The 21,097-nt window shown below is 39.8% G+C and overlaps 1 protein-coding gene across 2 annotated transcripts; it reads right to left on the bottom strand.

The window, feature by feature from the left end:
- Window positions 1–4,506: 4,506 nt before the first annotated feature.
- PM20D2 (peptidase M20 domain containing 2) lies at window positions 4,507–20,265 on the bottom strand. 2 transcript variants are annotated; one of them, XM_031052733.2, is made up of 7 exons: window positions 19,742–20,265; window positions 19,512–19,660; window positions 16,551–16,693; window positions 13,498–13,652; window positions 12,063–12,198; window positions 7,811–7,918; window positions 4,507–7,014 (listed from the first exon to the last, which is right to left on the bottom strand). In XM_031052733.2, the coding sequence occupies exons 1-7, from the start codon at window positions 20,201–20,203 to the stop codon at window positions 6,812–6,814; spliced, it is 1,356 nt and encodes a 451-aa protein (XP_030908593.2). In that variant the 5' UTR covers window positions 20,204–20,265; the 3' UTR covers window positions 4,507–6,811. The 2 variants fall into 2 exon arrangements, 1 of the variants encoding a protein (XP_030908593.2); XR_004549481.1 differs by lacking the exon at window positions 4,507–7,014 and adding an exon at window positions 10,353–10,488 and having other exon boundaries at window positions 7,810–7,918.
- Between the last annotated feature and the right edge of the window lie 832 nt (window positions 20,266–21,097).

The following is a 21,097-nucleotide window of genomic DNA, read 5'->3' as shown; positions in this document are numbered from 1 at the left end:
ACTGCATCCTCCATTTAGTGCCCCGTAGATCCTAATTCTTTAACTACCCGAGCATGTGCATGCATCTTTCAACTCAGCAGACTTCTACACATTCAATAACAGTAAAAGCAAGAATATGCAAATACTTGCATGCTTGCAGGATGAGGTCAGAAATGGTCATTACAAACACAAAACATCCAGTGCTGGAAAACACTTTGACATTACAGCTTGTTTTCACTGCTTAATGCATGCTGCCCTCACAGTACTGCGCTGGCAAGTCCACATAGGAATACTTTCAGACTTGTGCTTTGCCCTGATCATATTTAAAAGAAAGAAATCTTGCCAAGCTGCTTTGACTATCTTTTTAAAGTACGACTTGCAATGTACATTCACTAAGGAATAGCGCTAATCAGATCCTCTGGGAAACACAGGAGCTCTCCTTGGATCTGCTTATTTGGGTCAGTGGGAGTTGTCTTTTTGAGTTTCCTGGGAAAGGAGACAGATGACCCAGTGAAGACAATCAGGTGTCTACAAAGAGTAAAACTACTCTGAGAGAAGCCTCTTTCCTCTGAGACAGTCTGTGCATTACCAGTCTCTACAGCCCAAGAACCTGTTGTAGCCTGTAAAGCCACCAGTAGTTATATTTGCTTCCAGGAAAAGCCTAGTTCATCTGGGTTTTAGTAAAAGCATAATAGAAAGGTGCTCAACAGGGGACAAAGCAGTAGGAAGGACTTTATATTCAAGTTACTAAAGATACCACACCAAAAACTTCAAAGTAAAAAAGAACTTCCACCACGAGGCAGCAGCTCCACTGCAGACCCAGGTACAACTAACCGAGGACTCTGCTTTCATGCTGCGTCTGTCTCCCTGGCACCCTGCTGCCTTCTGTGCCCTTAAAGCAGGCTCAACATTTTCCAGGGCAGGAGCAAAGAGACACAGCTGGAGCTGGGGGGCACTTGGCATTGACTCAGGTCCCAGCTCTCCATCCCAGTTTCTGCAGAGCAACCAGTCAATAGAAATATTCCATATGGAAGAGGCAAAATCTGCAAAGCAGAAGTTATAAAATAGTTCAGGAAAACAAGAATCAGTTGAATGGAATGAGGGGCCTGTACAATAAGAGGAGCACCAAAGGTGTCTCAGAAAGCGTGGTGTACAGCATGTCTGCTGCCACGTGCTGTACAACTACATAGACAAAGCTGACTCAGGGCGTGGATGAACAGGACTTTAAACACATGCACAACTTTGCATGCAATTACCAAGTTCTTTACTCCCTGCACAGCAGCTGCTGTTGTCTCTTACAGATGTGGCTGGTCTGAGAATCAGACCAAAGCAGTTGTGTCTCTAAAAGGAAAGTGTCTCCTCTGACATGAGATCTGCCCTGGCCTGACTAATCAGCCACTCTACCATCAGGCTCGTGACACAGACTTTGCAGCTATTTGAACACTGCTGTCTGTTGCTTTAATTTCCTATGTAAATAAGCATCATGTAAACATACACAGCATTTCTTACAACTGCTAAATTCGTGATGTGCAAAACAAGCTATGCTCATCTTGCCCTTACAGCCTACACTCCATAGGTGAGGTGATGAAATCACAGAAGCTAGAAGCCATTAGAACACACCCATCCATAAGATAGTTTTAGTACTTATTTCTACATAGCTGCTTTTTTCCCCCCCACATACACACATTTGGTTTCATTTTATCAAGTTTCCTCCATATCATATTATTCTTCAGTAGATATTTTCAAGAAATTAAAGTCTATTTTCTTAAACCAAAAATATTTCAGTCAGAGGCAGAACAGTCACTCCGGCAAAAGCAGAGGCTGGCCACCCTACATTATTCTTTGCTGCAATGGCACCCACCTTTTCCCACAAAGAGCTGCAAGATTCCTTGGGCACTACTTGTGCAGGAATGCACTCAGATTCTCAGTATTGTAAGAACCCATTTATTCCTACAATTTAAGAAGAGCACAAACAGGAGTGCCAGATCTTACAGTAAGCTCTCCAGCTTCATAAGAAGCTTAATGCTATGTTGTTTGCTGCAGTACTGTACATTCCTTTCTAGACTCCTTAATCTCACACTACATGGTATTTGGTATTTGACTAGTATGTGTATAAGGGAGATTCTGAAGATAAAAATGGGAACTAGCATGTTGAACTCCCTGACTTTCAGTGAGAGACTGGTTCCTAACTTCCCAAGTGATTTTCAGTTTCCCTTCCAGCTCACCAACCTGAACAGATTCCCTAACCACCATATTTGGATTTACATTGTTAATTTACTTGTGTTTTATTTTGGGAAACTCTAGTGCCTTTTCAGTCTTATGTAAATGTGTATATAGATGTATTCTATAAGTACAGGATATGTCATATACAGGCAGTGTTTGCTATCAACAAGTGTACTCATTAAACATATTTACATACACCACTTTTTGTCTTCTAGCCTTTCAGTGTATGAGTTTTGTACCCAATCATTAACACTCTGCTCCTTTGCCTGGCCACAAGAAATCAGTTATTTGTGTGGGTTTATTTCTAGAAGCACTCAAAACCACAATAAAACTTTACATTTGTACAGCATTGTGCATTTTCTATCTTCAAAGGAATGATCTCCATGAGAGTCCATGAGGTGTGAAGTGTGTTTCAGCCTCCGAGAACCAAAAGTATATACCTAAAACGAAAGTTTATATATAAAACAAGAAAACCAAGGAAAAGTACAACTCCTGATGACTTTTAAGTACTTATTAAATGGTTATGAACAAGGCTTCAGCAGTGTAATTCTGATGAACATCAACTACATTTGTGTGCTTTTATCCTTCAATATAGTCTTGAGAAGCTAAGAGGAAATAGGCTGTGATTACATTTGCCCATTACCTTGGAGACTAAACAGCTGAAAAGATAACTGCATAAACAGCTGTTAAGACTATCCACAGCCATGTGGGCTTCAACCTTTCCTAATTCTGAGGCATTTGGCTTCTCACTGTATTTTTAAATGAGGACTTTCAAATGCACTTCTGGCTGAGTAAACTCCTTGATGCTTTTGTCAGAAACTTCCATTATGGCATCAAGGAATCTGGAACTGCAGCAATTGTGCCAATGTTTCCTTAGTAGAGATTTTGGGTAATAACTCTTTAGGGGTATGCACCTTTGCTCCCTGGCAAAAAGATGTGGGTGCCAGCAAGATTCAACCAGACAGACTGGGGGATAAAGGCCCTGTGGATGGCTGTTACTTTGATGACCAGCAAATAGTAATCCTGAGGGAAAAACCAGGAAATCACATAACTTTTTATTTTAACCTTAAACACTTTGTTCTAAATAAAAATCTGTTTTAGAGAAAGCTGTTAGCAAGTTATAAGATCACTCAGTGAACACAAAACAAAGATCCACTTTGACAGCTAACATGTTATGGCTCTGCAGTCACTAGCAAGACTGTGTTCCTGCGAAGAAATGTAATCAGGTCCAAGTACTTAATGGCAACAAAATGATTACAGATATATGATCCACAAGAACACGTAGCAGCTTCCCATTTACTGTTTGAAGAGAGGCTGCTGGACCTTTCTATACCATGTAGCTCAACTCGGCAGGTTACAACTTTCCTTCAAATCTTCTCATGAAAAGTAATCCATCACATTTCATGGTTTATTTTTTGTTTGAACCCACACCTATCTTTTACTCAAATTTCAGGAAAGACATTAAGTAAGGAAGCACTGTAGTTGGTAGGGCAGAGGTTTTAAGCTCCTCACAAAGTCTGGACATAATCACTTCATCCTTCTGTGACTCACATTCAGATGTTCAGAATCATTCTGGCAAGTACACTTTATTACCTACACATTTTGATTCATTGCTAGAAGTACTATTCTTGACATATATTCCAGTATTCTTAAGTTACAGGCAGCTTGGTGAAGCCTGCAGCTAGGGTAACTTAAAAACAATGCCTGATATTTTCATAGATTTATGAGCACAAATTACCAGTTTTATTCCCACAGGAAGTAAGTTTCTCTCACATATAGTACCATTATGACAGTAAAATCCTAACATTAAATCCCAAACTGCTTTAGTTCTAGACTTAAAGAACGAGTGTTCTGAGGCACAAATCAGAATTAACTTGCCTGAGGAAGTCCAAAGTCTCTGCCCTTGAAGGCTTCCAGAATTCAGCAAATGAAGACAAGCTCACCTTACCTAGTGCTGGCGACAACTCCACGTCAAGCTGGAACCTGGACCAGGTTTACCTCAGAGAGATTCTCCAGAGAGCCCTCCCAAGCACCACTCCCATTATTCAATGGATTCTAACATGTTTTAATAGTTAAAACAGCCCTACAATTATAACGACTACCATTAAATATTGTATTTGAAGAGTATTAACCCTCACAAAAAACCCTGATCACTATGGCAGACCAAAATGGAAAGCTTACACACTCTCATTCTTACAAAATCACACCAAACTGGGAGAGGAATCAAACACACTATTCAAATGAAGTCATGCAGCATCCCAATATTAATCAAAAGATAAGAAATTAACACAGTCACAATTAAACTGCTTTATTGATATCAACTCATCTTTAATCAGCACTTCAGTTTCATCTTAATTCCAGCAATGATTACAACAAAATGAGGACATGATTTTAATTCAGAAATGCTTAATTAAATGATCTTGGGCATGATGCAGCCAACAGCTAGCTAGTCTAGACAAAGAGACCTGAAAAGGCTGTAACACACATCAGCCAGTAGGAAACAGCAAAGCAAGCAGGTAAGCAGCTCATGCAGGAGAAAATAAAAAGACACTTATGCTAGAGGAAATTCATAACCCAGCCTGTTAACCCAAGAGAACTTTATGAATTGTAACTGTATTTGAGAACTGGCAGGATTTAAGAGTTGCAGATAAAGTTCCTTTGACAAACACTGGACCAATTTCAGTTGGATTTAGTATCCAATTTACAATACTGGACAAACCTATTAACTCAGAGTCCAACCCTCACCTGTTTCATGTATTCATCTGTCAAAACTGCTTACTACTGAAAGCAAGGACACTGGTGTAAGGTCAGACCGTCTTGGAACCTGGGTACTTACAGTCATGCTCTTCAACTAACCAGCTTGTAATACAAAACAAACCCCTTTAAGTGCCTCTGCTTCCTAGATAATCAGTTACTTTGTCAAAGGACATGGAGCATTTAATATATTTAACAGATAGTCTGTGTCCTATTACTACAAGCACAGAGGGTGAAGTATCAGAAAGTCTAAAAACTGTCAAGTTGTTGTCTATGCAACATATATAGGCTGTACAGTCATACATACAGTCATCCCTCTAAGAAAGGAAAGTCTCAAAAGAATTCATAAACAGCAGCTGGAAGTCTGTGTTTAAAAGTGTGTAGAAATGCAAAGGGAGTGCAGAGTTAAGCTAAGGAATCGGTTTCTCTCCAGAGTTAGAAATTGAATATACAAATTAACAGAATATAAATTTTTATTAGAATTCCAGAGTTCAACATTTAGAGACTGGTTCTGGTAAAAATCAGGTTTCAGAAATTATTCTGGATATTCCAACTTCCTGGGGAATACAGTTTGCTTGACTACTTTTCAGAAGCTTACTATAACACTTATGCTTAGAAAATCGTTATCCAGTAAACTGCTTTTTCACTCAGTCTGCCCGTAGACTCAGCTATTTGTATCCGAACAAAAGATTAGTTCCTTCTCTATGTACTCAAGTGATCCTTTAAAAACTGAATTAGAAAAAAATCCCTAACATGTTTGGACACACGTAACACCAACCTAGGTAAAATCTGCAATATTAGTGTTTCTGAGAAGCAAAATAACAAGGCTTAAACAGATTAACACACAGGAAGGACAACTTGCAAGACTTACCACATCTACTTATCTTACAGGATATGGGAACAAGCAGGTTTGAGAAGCCAGATACTGCACAAGCAATCCCCAGGGCAAACTTCTGAAGAGCTTACTGGTTTGCACACATAAGTTTAAGGTTGGCTTCATTTACTGCTTCACAGTACCAGGCTTGCAACTTTGTGAGAAAGACTCCCACTGCGTTAGCTAGATTTAGACAGATCCTTCAGATCAGCTAAGCTAGTACAAAACCTCGTGTGCACACCAGTACTGCCTTAGAGTACAACTTAAAAAAAGGAGCACATGCATTTCTCTGCAGTGGTTTAACATGTTAATTTAAACAAACATTTAGTTGCTTTCCAATTTGTTGATCACTGACTTCGCCATACCACCTCCAAAACAGTTAGGAGGCAAGTCAATGCATTTCAGGACAATCAGACTTTAAAAACATAATTTCCATACAAATGGTTCTGCTCCATTGCTACAGATTACTACTGTCAAAATCAGGCATTCTACCAAACATACACCTTTCTTTCCAGTGAAATCAGCTCAGGTTTTAAGCCTTTATCTTGTCCCAAGAAAAAGTGACTGGCCAGACAGAAATACTTCATAGATCTGATTCAGCCTTTGATCACCAAGTGAACAGAGCTTATTCTAGAACCAGCATTTCCAGGTAGATGTCTTATTTCCCCTACAAAGAATGTTACTTTAGCAATACATAGAAAATCACTGACAGGGAACTAAATACTATCATTTATTCAACACTGCAGCTTGAAGACAATGTATTTGAGATTTCTTTCCAGAGTTCACTGCCATATTGAATAGAGCGAACATTACAGATAGATGAAATTGCACATTTTTGAAAGCAGTGATACTGTTTGCCTTTCCTAAAGTTCCCCCCCCAAAACTGAACATTTCTTCAGCTATGTGTTTATCCAACCCCCTCCAGGATTTAAATACAGCATCTCCATGAAGTCAATCCTACTGAGAAAAGCTGAATAAAGTTTAATGGGATGCACATGCTCCTATGCCAACTCCAGATTCTTTGATACATTCTACTGGGTTTATTTGCCCCTCTTCTTTTAGCTTCACCTGTCTAAAGTCTTCCCTGACTTCTTCTAGAAGACCTGGCTTGAAAATGACATCCAGTGCTGTCATTGCCAGAGCTTTTGCTGTGCGCAAAGCATAGAACTGAGCATTCTGTGACCCTGCAGAAAAGTAAGAGAAATTTCAGGTTAGACTACTAGTATTAGACACAAAACACTAGCATAGGGCATATTCTGTAAGATCTTCAAGTTTCAATTGCAAGAACAGTTTCTTAAAAATCTACTTGCATGAAGTATGCCTATTCTCTGATGCCTCCAAACAAATTTTCACATGCAGGTACTTAACTTTCTGCTACTGACATAAATAAGACTGAAATTAGAAAAGTGAGTGTTCACATTTTCCTTTTTAGAAAATGCAGAGTTTTATACTATTATCGCTATTACATTTACCGAGTATGGTGCTTTAAGGAGTAAAAATTACCTTCACCTTTTGGTTCATGTTTAGAAGCTCTTCTGAATACGCTGCTAGGGATAACCATTCTAATTTCTTCTGTCTAGATGGCATACTAAGTCAGGCTTTTAGCACAAGGAGAGGTCATCCTTCCCACATACATTCAGATTTCAACACACACACACACACACACACAAATTCTACATTTTGTCAGCTTTTTTCTGCAACTCTACAGTTAGCTAAGCTAATTGTCCATATTCAGCTCAGATATCACAGTGCTTGAAGAAAGCAACTCCATTTCACATGTAGCCACTTTCAGATCTAGTACTTACATTTTTATACACTTACTACACAGTACCTCTGAATACCACAGAAGCATGTGAAAGCTTTAATCCTCTGTAACTCTGAATAATTTCTAGATCTGCTGTAGTGAAAAGTTATGAACCAGTCTCTACAAGGCACAAAGTTTCCAAATACAAACCTCTAGCCCTTTTCACTTCCACTCACCTGCAGCTTCTGTGTACTGCTCAGTATGATTCAATGCATCAGAGCCAATATAAAAATAAGGATGAAGCCCAGGGACTACAAATGTAACATTTCCAAAGTCCGTGGAACCTAGAAGCAGCATAGAAATTTTCTTAATGAACAAGTGTTAAAGAGCTTCGAAGGCTGTAAGAAAATATAGGAAAGATATCTCCAGCCTGTATCTAAAATGTAATATCCTTTACCCAAATACTAAATTAAAAGCATACTTAGTGAGTCATCCATACAGAACTCTCCATCACCAATATGTTTTCCCTAATTAGCAATCTTCAGATGCTGCTCTCCACTGTACTTATCAATAATCAGTTAATGGACTGCAAGGAAGATTTATCAGCATGTCCCTATTCCATTTACTGTTGAGTTTTTAACAAGCATCCCCTCATAGTAAGCTGTTAATTCAGAAACAATAAAAGCTACAAACCTTGTGAGTACCGGGTAGCTCAGCTATTTTCCTGCTACAGCCCACTTTTCACCAACACACAAATATTCAGCATTAGACAGGGGACTCTGAAGTAGGAACAATCTATCTTTAAACAAAACCAGATTGAGGACAACTATTTTTTTCCTGTGCCTTTTGCTTATTCTCAGTTATGGAAACCTTCAGCAGCACAAACACTCTTAAAATAACAAGATCAGACTAAACTCCAGACAGAGTGCTGGTACTTTGTAGACATAAAATTCTTAATAGCAATGGTGAAGATTTTAATGCTTTCATGCCTAGCTAGTGTTACATTAGCTACTGGTATCTCACAGTACTGCCTTTTCTAATGATTCCATCCAGAAGCAGTAGATCCTTCACAGTAAATTATCCAAGAGTTTGCAACTACTTCCCAAGTACCCTCCCCACCTGTTTTTTTCTACCCAAACAGTCAACCCACTCACTATTTGTTAAAAAGACATTTAGAAGCCAGAGAAATCAACATATCAATTACTGTGAAATCCAGATACCAAAGGAAGCATTGTTTCACAGTGGGGGAAAATAAGGATTACCAACTAAGATCTCATTTAACTTTTTTTCAGGCCAGTTAGAGGTGCAAGATTGTTTTTTTCTTTAGCAATGGCAGTACATAGTGACTGTTCTTAAGATTTGAAGTTATTTGTAACACATCAGGTAGCCTCCATATCACAATACTTTATGGAGAGAAGGTATCACTAATGCCTTCAGGATTCAGTAATGAAGTGATCGAAGGATATAAATTTTACTTGGAAACATGTATTTATTAAAAGCAAGTCCATAGAGCCTACAATATGTGATCAAAGAGGACAAGACTAGCTTGCTATTTGCTCTGCCTACAAGCTGAAGTGGCAACACTAGTCCAAAACCATGATCTTTTCCCACACTGAATTTGTGTGCATTTGGAGAAAACCCAACTCTTGGCACAGCAGCAAGTTATTTTAATTTTTAGTAGTCTACAGTACTGCTCCACTCTTCAGTCAGTCTGGAAAGACAAACCAGAAGTCTGGAAGTTCTGCCTACTCCAGACTAGGCCAAGAGTTCTAAATTTGCTTTTCTAAGTCCTAATACACATACTTCTGGAAAGACTGCTGGCCTTTTTCCCTGCTCTCACTCAGTAAACGCATTAAAAATTTCAGTGCATCCCAGCTCTCGGTCACATAATTCCACTTAAATTTATATCCATATCCAATCTACTACCAGTTTGCAAGGTATTTTTGCTGAATGTAAAGGATTTAAACTGGGTATTTTCTAGTAGGATGGGGAGCTTTCCAAGCCAAAATCCAGACAGCTTTTCATGAACATGAGACAGCCACATCTTTCCCTCTTTCAGAAAAAAATGTTACACCCTTTTGTGGTATTAACCTAGTGCCATGTTTAAAATGGCAATTACTCCAATGGGTTCCATACAAGCATTTGGATGTGTATGCTTGCTACAGATGTATGAATCGGAATTCCTTCTAGAGGCATAAATAACTGCACAATTATCAACACAATATATAGACTTGTGCGCTATCTTCAAAAGAAAGGTACTAGGGGCTCCAGCCTCTCCAAAATATACCCTGAAGCTGACACAGAAACCTCTTCAAGTCACTGAACATATAATGAAAATCGGTATACCACAAGCATGAATGGAGGGGAAAATGCAGAATATTCCAAGAAGCATTTATATATAGCCCCAAGCTTCAAAAGTGATATTTTCAAAACATAACTGGCTCCATAAGATCATCTATACCAGTCTTGTGTACAGGAAGCAAATGAAACCCATGAATGCTAAAAATACCAAAGTTATCACAAATGTGGGTACCTCAACTAAGGCATGCTAAACTAGGCCATCTACTTTGGGAGGTAATCATTACCCTGGAGCTGAGCCACTCTACCAGCAGGAGAACCAGGTTATGTCACCTGGACAAAGCTAACTCAGATTCACATTATCTCACACCATCCTGTCTGTGTGCCAAATGAGTGGAGTGTGCACAACGCACACAGAATGCAGTATGATTTGAAGGATTGAAGGAATTCTTTGTAACGCTTAGCTGCCTAGAGCGATACCTGTGAGCAGACCGATACTAATACCCATGTAGAGGTGGCAGCGAGTATGCTCATCTGTTAAGGACTTTTCTGCTGCACAGACATGGAGAAGCAACTGAGCTATCTTCCTTCCCTTTCAACAGAAGAAACTGATATCCTAAAAGAAAACATTGAAAACCATATGAAAACTAAACAGAAATAGAGGTCTTGAAAAAGATGAGACAAAACATTCAATCCCCCCCAAAAAGGGTAGCATACAAAATTCCACTCCTATGTCTCTAGAGACTGGTTTGTTATCACTCCTGAAGCCCCACTGCAAAAATTCAGAGCAGCAGCTGTGGAAAGAAAACTCAGTGAAGCCCACTGCAGTGTGAGATAAAAAAAGCAGTTGCTCAAGCACATTCTGACATTTGACAAGCAATTTAAGGACAGGACAGGCATATGGAGAGTTTCAGTTTAAGCAAGTTAAGAGTTAACATTTTGCATATCATGTAAGTTACATATGAAAGCACTATTACAATTAGGTCTCTGCACTAAGCTCATCAGAAGTCCTCTGAATGCAAAATCATGAGTATTCAGGATCTTCACCCTTAAACCAGTGTTTCAAAGGAAACTACTACCAGAGCTCCAAAAAAGATCATTAAAGTAAGCATTCTAAGGGACATTCCTCAGACCCTTTCTTAGGCTAAATGAGCAAAGTAGTAAACCTTACTTATACCACAAGGAAGAAAAAAGTTTATAGAGAACTCTGTCCCAAAACACCAAGATCTCGAATATATTCTGCATTTAGTATAGAGAAGATTAGTGCTGTAATGAAATCGAGTAACAACTTTTTACTGAGAACAATCTTTTCTTTCTAACCAGAGAGAAAAACCTTTGACATAAGTGGAGCAAAAATGTTTATATATATAGTTATGATCAGTACTGAAGGCTATAAAATATCATCAGCAGGTTAAGACTTGAACAGAGCTCCTGCAGAAAGACTCTGAAAAAAAACAAGTTATGAGTAATGAGAAACCCACCTGACTTTTCAAGAATTCACATTCCTAATACTTTAGCTTTGAGAGACCAAGAAAGTGACATAGTTTGAGATACAGTCAAGCCTCAGAAGTGAGCACCTACTTGAACGGCACCCTTCGGAAAACTAACCTGTTGAATTCATGAACTAAAGTTAGAGGCATAAAATTACCTGTTAATGGAAATAGGTTTAAATTAGGGTTACTGAGATGCTTAAACTTCCATTTAAAGTCTCTTCAAAAACTCCCTCTCAAATATTAGTCAGATGCTAGCAAATTTGTTTACATGTAAGCTTGGAAATATTATTAAGCAAGGTTCATGAAAATAAAGTCCAATCTCCATTCACAGCAAACTAGGATTCTGCATTTGAAAGCAACAGAATGGGCTGCAATTCATTACACATCCTCAATGTTCTCACAGACTGTTCTTCACTTTGCACCCTTCCACACCTCCCCCCAGCCAAGCTGTTTCGTATTTGAAATCTTTTCAAAAATATTAACAGAAAATTACTATTGTTGGGAAAACTTCCTAGTTTCTACAACAAATACAGAAACACAGGCCAGAGGTCTGACCCTTTTACAGAGCTTCAGCCTTCTAAGTTGACTTTTTCCTCTGATTAAGATATGTTTAAGCTAGCTCTATCCTATTCTTTAATACACTTAAGAGTTGATCAACTTAAGCTTAAATTGTAACAAAAAACACAGATGGAGTTACCTGACAAACCATTCAAGATACAGTCTTCAGATATAAATTCTATTCCAAGCTTCTTTCCATTCTCCTTGTAAACTTTCTGCAGGCTCTTATTTGGAAGCACATTGTAGTAATCATTTTCACCACCTTTTATTTCCACCTAGACAAAAGACTTGAGTTATTAGAAGTTTTTCTCCAACTCCAGCCAGTTTAATGAAAACAATTTAAAGACCAGAAAAAATAAGTACATATCAATACTTCAACTCCATGTCAAAACAGACATAAGTGCTAAGTTTCTTTCAGAAATTCAACATTCTGCCAAGTATTACCCTTGATCAAAACACACCTGGTGTTCCATCAACTTTGCACTAGACAGCCAAATTCCAGAAGCATGGATTTCATTGATATAATCTCCAAAAATAGGCAACACCTGTAACTGAGTAAAAGTTTCCACTGCAGGTACTATTAAACTGCAGAGAAATCAAGCTAGGCTTTCACCAAATTTACTATTGTTTAGAACACATCCAGTACTACAGCCCTACCCATAAATGACTTCACACCAGCAAGAAGTTTGAAAACAAATGTAAAAAACCCATACCAATGTCAAATTTTGAGAGATCTTAACTTTCTGAAATCCTTTTCTAGCTAGAATGGAGGGGCTATATGAGTAAACAGCATGAAATACCTCAAACAGACCTTAAATCTCACTCACATTCATGTACACCACACCTATTTGTTCTGATGAGCACTGACATTCTCTTCACAGCTGTATTAATCAAACCTGTGACTACAGAGTAGGTAGACCCATGTATTTTAGCAATACACTGCAAGGTACTCATATCGCTGGAACCAGCTACAGGAAACATTTCCATTTACTAAAAGCAAACAAAAATAAAATAAGACTGCTAACTGAATCACAGAATGGTTGAAGTTGGCAACCCGCTCTGGACATCATCTTGTTCAACTTCCCTCCTCAAGCAGAGTCATCTAGAGCTGGTTAGCCAGGACTGTATCAAGGCAGCTTTTGAATATCTCCAACGATGGAAATACTACAATCTCTCCAGGCAAACTCTGCTCCACTGCTCAGTCATCACAGTCTAAACATCAGGAAAAACCTTGGTCGCCATGAGGTGGGTAGAGCATTTGAGATAGGTTGAGGGATTTCATCCTTGGAGATACTCAGAAGACTACAGAGCACCAAGCAATCTGCTCTAACTTGTAGTGCTCCAAACGGAGGCTTAGACTAGATGATCTCCAGAAGTTTCTTCCAACCTAGATTCTTCTATGATGCTGTGTCATTCTATTTAAAAACCAAACCTTTCTTCCAGGGGACACAGCAACAAAATAACAAATAGTATATTCTGGCTAAACACCATGCAGACAAATGGTGTTAAGCCTCCATTCCCTATTCCAGCCTTATCTTCATATATTAAACACATGACCATGAATACATTCTTACTTTGCATCCTGTGGCCAGTGCTGCAGATCTGAAGCAGTTCTCAACCTTCTCGATCAGAACAGAAAGATCTTTCATTGAAGGGGCACGCAAGTAGAACTCCAGCTCAGTGTAAGAAGGAATGATGTTAGGTTTCACACCACCATTTTTTATTACACCTGCAGAAAGGGAAAAGTCATATTATCAGTGTTAACTACAACTGCTTGATCTTCAGCTCTGCCATGAAACAACTGCTCAAGAATTAAATACATACACAAAAACCAACACATCAGCCAGGCATGAAATACAAAGAATGTAAAAAATACAGTATATGGATAGTTTCTTCATCCCATCAGATTAAGTGGAACATGTATATTTTTCAGCACTATTTCATTACATTCTTTGGCTAGACATCTGTTATAAACCTTAAAGCCAAACTAGCATTTCTAATTAATGCCCTGAAATTCAATGCAGAGCCATAAAGCAAGATGGCTGCCACTGAAATAAGATTTTGTTATAAAGGCTATCTTGGATTACAACTTCTAAAGGTTTCCAATTTATTTTGCCAGTCTGGAGAGAAGCTGAGTAAGCTGCACTGTTCAACAATACCGGAGCAATGTGTGCATTACAGTCCACAGGAAGTTCATTAAATTCCTCGTACTAATTCTTTAGAAATATTGGAATGTATAATATAGGTTTTTATTCCAGAGTGAAGTTTGAGCTGAAACTACTCCCTCAATGAAACATGTGCCAAGTACATAGTTTCAATTATGTCAGAGCCTTAGTACCTAAATATTTCAACAATAAACATTGTAGACTTCAATTATACATTAGATTTCAATGCATTAACAGCTAGTTGCTTTCAACAGGGTGCTTGTTTCCCTAGCCTCCTACCCTCAATTTATATATGTGGAGTAAGATTTGTTTTCTGTAGAACCTGAGAAACTATCTACTTTAAATGGAAATACTGCTCAAAGCTACTGATGCATGTCACTGAAACCTGAAATGACAGCACTATCAGGAGGCAAATGGGCAACAAATCTTTTACTTCTGGTGCAGAAAACCTGTTAAGACTATGAACTCTCCCTCAAGTAAAACTTTTCACTCTCAAATAAAGTAAACAAAGTGCTGATTTAAACCACTATCAGTTCTAGTCCATAACAACAGGAACAGCACGGGAAAAGAACCAGCAGGCAATCGCCCAAGTTTGCAGGACACACACTGTAACATTTGCTCCAAACAAGTAGCTCAATAAGTAAATAACTTCCACTTGTAAACAGAACTCTAAATAGAGTCTTAAGAGTATGTTTACACTTAAATTTCAAAGCAGCTGCAATAAGGACTGGATAGATTATCTATCTTAAAAGTAGGCTGCCTGCACACAACTAGGAGCACCCAGTTTGCCCTTCTAGATGGAACTGTTTTGTTTTTTTTACAACCTGTTTAATACAACTTCTTAAACAGAAAAAGAATTCTACATTTGTGTATTTCAAGAGGGCAACGTTTACTCGTGAAGTATCAGACAAACTCAAACCAACAATATTCAGGTACATAAAAAATGGCTTAGAAATTCCAGACTTCCATAATGGAGATTATTTCAGTTTCTGTTAGTGCGTTAAAACTAATATTCTTAGGATCACTTCAGTCAGCCACTGCTGTTGCTACAAGTCTACAACATGAGATCTCCAACACACTGTTCTAAAAAAAGTATTCCTAAAATTGAATCTCATTCTGGCTGCTTATACTTTCCCAAAAGCATTTTAAGTATTTCCAGTTTGAAAACCAGGTTTATGACAGCAGATGTATCAACACAGTAATTTAAGTTTTGCTGTACTTCAGGAAGTGTTATTTCTAGGAGGCTTGTTTAGATACTTAACTTTTTGCCCACCTTATCCATGTAGCTTTTAGAAACTATGAAGAAAGTATTTAGGGGTTTATGCTTCGATTCAACAGAAGACTCAGGCACCTCCAACCTTAAACCTACAACACTCAGCTTTCACACACCAGAATTCATAATTAAGTACCCTGTTTCCTACAAAGCAACAGGATAGAGGCTATGCCTACAGTGTGAAATTCATTTGGGTACTGCTGCACAGCAAAACTGCAAACAATTAGGACTTCCAGACTCCATCCAGATATCGTAGAGAGAAATACACATATGTATTATACAGCACAAGCACTGAAAGGCATAATGATTAACTCAGAACTTCTGTATGTGTTTTCAGCTCATAACAAGTATTCCAAATAAACAATTCTACATTCAGAAGTCCTGCAGAAATGGCAAACTTTCTTAATTTCAATCTGGAAAGAAAGCTATGTTGGGTGCAGTAAGGGAAACCTGGGTTTAGAAATGAAGGGCAGCTTCCACGTCAGCTTCTGAAACTTTCTCACTGTACAAAAAGAAATGCATGAGGCTGAAGGAGTATAAGTGAAGCTTAATGGTTAACATGTTTAATTACAAAAGTGACTTTTCTAATCTGAAGTCTAGTAGATATTTAATATTAAATCCAGTGAACATCTAGTTGATTTGGCTACTAACTAAAACTACATGCTTCTACCATCATTTGGTTTTGTACTTCAGCAAATAAATCTCAATCCCTCTAAACCCCGACACTCCTCCAATAAATATCATCTAATTATTGGAATGCCTACTACAAAAAATCCTGCAATAAGTAACACTTTTTTGGAACCATTTAACCTTACACCTTCGCAAGAACATGTACGTTAATGAATTCAAGGCCATGTTCCAAAATAAATATAGCACTTTTTATTTTTCTTTATGAACTGCAACTTCCAAGTGCAAAGACTTAAAAATTGCCTAGCCTCTACCTAGGTACCACAGTCCTCTTTGGAATCCGACCTATAAGGCTATTTTCAGAAGTTAGTACTGGACACTGACATGATTTTAAAGGTGACAGAAAGCTATTTAAAAGAAACTGTGCTATTTCATAATACTTGAAGAGACTATAATAATTTAGTGCAATAATGCAATACTTTAAATTGTGAGATTTTGTAAGTTAGTATTTCAACAGCCTAAGCTCTTACTTGCTAGACATTAGATTTAATTAAGATCTCACCATGAACTCTCCAGGTCGGTTTCATTTGCTGTCTTAAAACAGACAGATTGTTGTATGCAAGAACAGCAGCATCTAATGCATTAACTCCTTCCCAAGGATAAGCAGCAGCATGAGAAGCTTTTCCATAGTATTTCACAGTCACACTAGGAAATAAAAGGCATTACTTATTTCTTTTCCATTCACTGAAAAAACCTCTAAAATAAAAAGTTCCTTTTGTTCAGAGAAATGTTTCAGTTTTGTGCAGAACACCACCAAACAATTTGCCTGGCACTACACTGGTGTAAACTTGAACTATCTCTGAATGCAGAAAATGCTTAAAGATTTCTAGAAAACCAATGAAACTGAACAATACCAAGAGCCAAACATGTAAAAGTTACCAGTAATACATGGCTATACAGTCTCTTCCTGAGAAGTACAGGCTTCACATACTAAATTCCTCCAACACTTTTTTTGATACTGCCTGACTGTTTTGAGACTTAAAGTTATTAACGTTCTTCTCAGAGGATAAAAAACCCTTTTCTCTGAATCAAAATTATAAGTTGCCTTAATTCTTGTCAAACATATGTATGTGTACAGTGTATAATACTGCAAAAGCACATTAATAACATCATATATCTATGTCTAAATAACAAAAGTCAAGGTCTAAAGTGTAGTAAAAGTAAAGCCTATTATAAAATACAAATTACTGTGCTCCATTAAAGATATTATTTCCCTATACACCTCAAAAAAGCTGATGGAAACAGATCTAATAATAAAGGCTATCCTCAAACTTCAGAGAAGTCAAAATACTGCACCTAAACATATGCAGTAACAATTTTCATGCTTTGCTTCATCTGAGGGCCATTTATATTAGCTCTACAATTTAATATTTCAAATTATATGAAAACTTCTTACATGAAAGGCAAATATTAAATACTGTTAACTATATGAAGTACTGCTATTTATCAAATACACAACTATTCATTTTTTGCCAGTAGCAGATTTTAACTAAATCTGTTTCTACTCAATACTCAGTCTTTCACATACAAAAAAATCCATCTTCAAGTTCAAAGAGTTCCACACAACTTGCCTCTTGCCAGAGAGGACCAGCCTAACTTGCTTGTATTGCACAAATGCCAACTTAGCCACTTATCCTGAGCTGACCCTCACTCTGAACCATGCAAAGAACAATACAATGGAGTGCACTGCTGCAACAAGAAACACCTCCTGCTACTGCCTACAACCCAAGCATGCCCTTTTCTATTTCCCCTCATCCTTCAAGACAACCATACATCTTACTCTGTAGAATATGATATATATTTAAAATTTATTATCATTATGAAACCCAGATAGAAAACTTATCCGTTAAAATCCCAAGTATTAGACTGCAATCCCTCAAATAAGGAAGAAATTCTTTACTGTTAGGGTGGTGAGGTACTGGAATGGGTTGCCCAGGGAGGTTGTGAATGCTCCATCCCTGGCAGTGTTCAAGACCAGATTGGATGAAGCCTTGGGTGATATGGTTTAGTGGGAGGTGTCCCTGCCCATTGCAGGGGGGTTGGAACTACATGATCCTAGGTCTTTTCCAATCCTAACTATTCTATGATTCTATGAAATCAACTCACAAAGGCAGTAGGACAGATCCCTAGATATTCTCCAATAAAAAAAAGGAGAGAACGTGGCAAAGTCAAGCAGAAAGTAACGTTGTGATTTTTTTTCCCATCCCAAGAAAAGTGTGTTTATTAAAAAAAAATTCTTTCAGCATTTCTTTTGTTGTACCTCTATTGCTGCACAAATGTCACATACTCTTAGAAAAACCCAACAGATTTTGGTGAAACCAAAACCACCTTAAGCCAGTCTAAGAGTATCAGCAGAAGAGTGTGGATCCTGTTTGACCAACAATAAATAGGCAGATTAAGTGAAGGATAAGTAAAAAAGAATCAGCAAATTTTGGCATGTATCCACCACAGTTATCCCACGGTGCTAATTTTACCTTAGGCACAAGCCAGCTTTCAGAGGCTGCAGATAGAGCAGTACTAGCAATTTAGTGATTAAATTCCTTGGAAGCAACTAGAGACCAATTACGTTATTGAAACAGCCCTTGTACCTCTCATAATTACATAAATCAGGACAAACTCAGTATTCCAAGCTTTTGGAAGTAGTAAGTTGTTTCACTCTGCACTTCAATTCCATGCTGCCTCCATATTCCAGTTTAAAGGTTATCCAGGACTCGCATCATACAGCAGAGTCCTTCTTCCATCACCTCTGAAGGGAGATTTTTCAATCTTATGTTATCAAACTTAAAAAGCTACTGCAAGAGTTGAAATGAACAGAAAGACAAAATTATCAATGAAAACTGCAATTTTTAAAATTATATAGACTTAGGGTGCAGTAACCAAAAAACAAGTTAGGATAACTCTTGGAAGAAGACTACAATAATCAGTTAAGACTCTTCAGAAACACGATGAAATATAACAGAGAGGTAGCTGGATAAGGAAGACTGAGTGTTCCTAACCTCATCTGTTTTACCATAGAAACTTAGCTGTAACAGAAGCACTTTCAAAACTGATTAAAATAAAATGCATACAGAGGACTACATGACTTGGTGATCCGGAAAGAAAGGAACTATTATCCAGGGGATCCCCTTCAGTTGCCTTTTTTTTTCCTTAACGGATGCGATAATAGAAGTTTAAACAGAAACACCCAGAAACATCAGAAGACTGGAACTTTGGAATACATGCAAGCTTATCCCAGTGCAGTCAGGGCCCTTTAACACTAAGCTGAACACTGCACTTGTGAAGAATGGCTCAAGAGTGTCCAGAACCCAGCTTCTTAGCTGACTGCAAACACTTAGCTCATCTGAAGGGCACTTGCAAGGTCTCCAGCCCTTTAAAGCTCAGTCCCTCCCAAAGCAGCTCCCTTACTGAAGCGAGAAAAGGCTAGTCACAAGCCCACCCTTTCCACCTGAACTTGTTCACTCACTCATGCTCAGCCACATCGGGCAGGTAAGCTGCGTTTTCTTGCGAGGGGTGCGCCATAAAAACCACATCCAGGCCATCAAACGCTCCAGCGTTTATCAGGTCTATTTTGCCTCCTCCTTGCTCTTCCGCAGGCGTGCCCAGCACCGTGATCTGCAGCACAAACGCAGAGTCAGGACTCGCCCGACCCACTGGGGCCGAGGTCGCAGCCTCCGCCCTCGGCGGGTCTCTCACCTGGACGGCGGTGGGCGCCGGCTGCGGCAGGCTCTCCAAGGCGGCCTTCAGCCCTAGCGCGGCGGCGGCTCCCACCTCGGCGATGAGGTTGTGGCCGCAGGCATGCCCGATGCCGGGCAACGCGTCGTACTCGCAGAGGAAGGCGACGCGGAGCGGGCGCGGGCCCTGTGTCTGGGGGGCGGCTGTGCCCCACTCTGCGCGGAAGGCCGTGCTCAGCTTGTAGCGGGGCTGCACGGCCCAGGCGGCGCCCGGCAGCTCCCCGTTGGAGAAGAAGCGGGTCATGGTGTCGTGCGCCTGGTGCTCCTCGTAGGCCAGCTCAGGCCGGCTCCAGATGTCGCGGCTCAGCGCGCTGAGCCGCTCCGCGTTCAGCTCCACGCTCTCGCATGCCCGCTGCTTCAGCGTCTCTAGCGCCGGCAGCACGGCGGCGGCGGGACCGCCCTGCGGCGGGTCCTGCGGCCTCATGAGGGAGCGGCGGGGCGGCCCCAGAGGCACCTGCCGGCCGCACAACCCTCCACTGCAACAGACCTGCCCGCCAACGTGAGCCGGTGCCGCCACGGCCCCTTTTATCGCCTCCTCCGAGCCGCGGTGCACGCTGGGAAACGTAGTTCGGTACCCCGGCAAAACCTGCAGCTGCGCCTTGTCAGAACTACCAGTCCCGGCGCACCCAGCGGGCGGCTCAGGGCGCGGGTGGCAGCCGTGGGACCGCTTCGTGCTGTCCTGTAACGGCAGTGTCAACACGCTCCTTGCACACGTGTGTTTACCTCAAAACAAACTGAATTCAGCCTGCACCTTGTGTGTTGTTTTCCGGAGATCGCATTCAAGTGTGAGATCGGTTTGAAAAGCAACACCCGGTTTTCTCCGTTATCTCCTTCGTTTTTTCAACTAGAAACCCTCTCTGCCTGGATTTTGTTTCCTCTTTTACGGGGTCGGTCTCCTCTTCCAACTGGCAGGTGACAGGACAAGAGCTAATGGCCTCAAGCTGCGCCGGGGGGCGTTAGATTGGATATCAGGAGAAACGTCTTCTCAAAGAGGGTGGTCAGGTATTGGAACAGGCTGCCCAGAGCAGTGCTGGAATCACGGTCCTCGGAAGTGCTCACAAGCCATGTAGATGAGGCTGTCAGTGACATGGTTCAGTGGCAGTCTTGGCAATGCTGGGAATGGTTGGACTTATCTTAAAGATCTTTTCCAACCTAGTGGATTCTATGATTTATTTAAGGACAGTAAAGCTGATGCCATCTGCAGCACTGCATGCACAGCCTGTGGAGTGATCGTCTGCACCATTCAAGTGCAGAAAGTTCAGCTCTCTAGTGAAGCGTTGGACTTGCTCCCCATATGCCACATGGCATGTGGGTGCAT

Source organism: Melopsittacus undulatus, chromosome 3 (genome assembly GCF_012275295.1).
Source record: "Melopsittacus undulatus isolate bMelUnd1 chromosome 3, bMelUnd1.mat.Z, whole genome shotgun sequence".
In the NCBI taxonomy this organism is placed as follows: domain Eukaryota; kingdom Metazoa; phylum Chordata; class Aves; order Psittaciformes; family Psittaculidae; genus Melopsittacus; species Melopsittacus undulatus.
Note: the sequence above shows the minus strand (reverse complement) of the source record. Positions and strands in the feature narration are given on the sequence as shown.

Excerpts from the sequence above, each read along its gene's own strand:
- PM20D2 (XM_031052733.2), bottom strand. The coding sequence starts at position 20,203 with ATGAGGCCGCAGGACCCGCCGCAGGGCGGTCCCGCCGCCGCCGTGCTG. Across the intron at positions 13,653-16,550 it reads ACCGACCTGGAGAGTTCATG|GTGTAATAAAAAATGGTGGT; the intron begins GTGAGATCTTAA and ends CCCTTTCTGCAG. Across the intron at positions 7,919-12,062 it reads TATCTTGAATGGTTTGTCAG|GTTCCACGGACTTTGGAAAT; the intron begins GTAACTCCATCT and ends TGCTGCTTCTAG.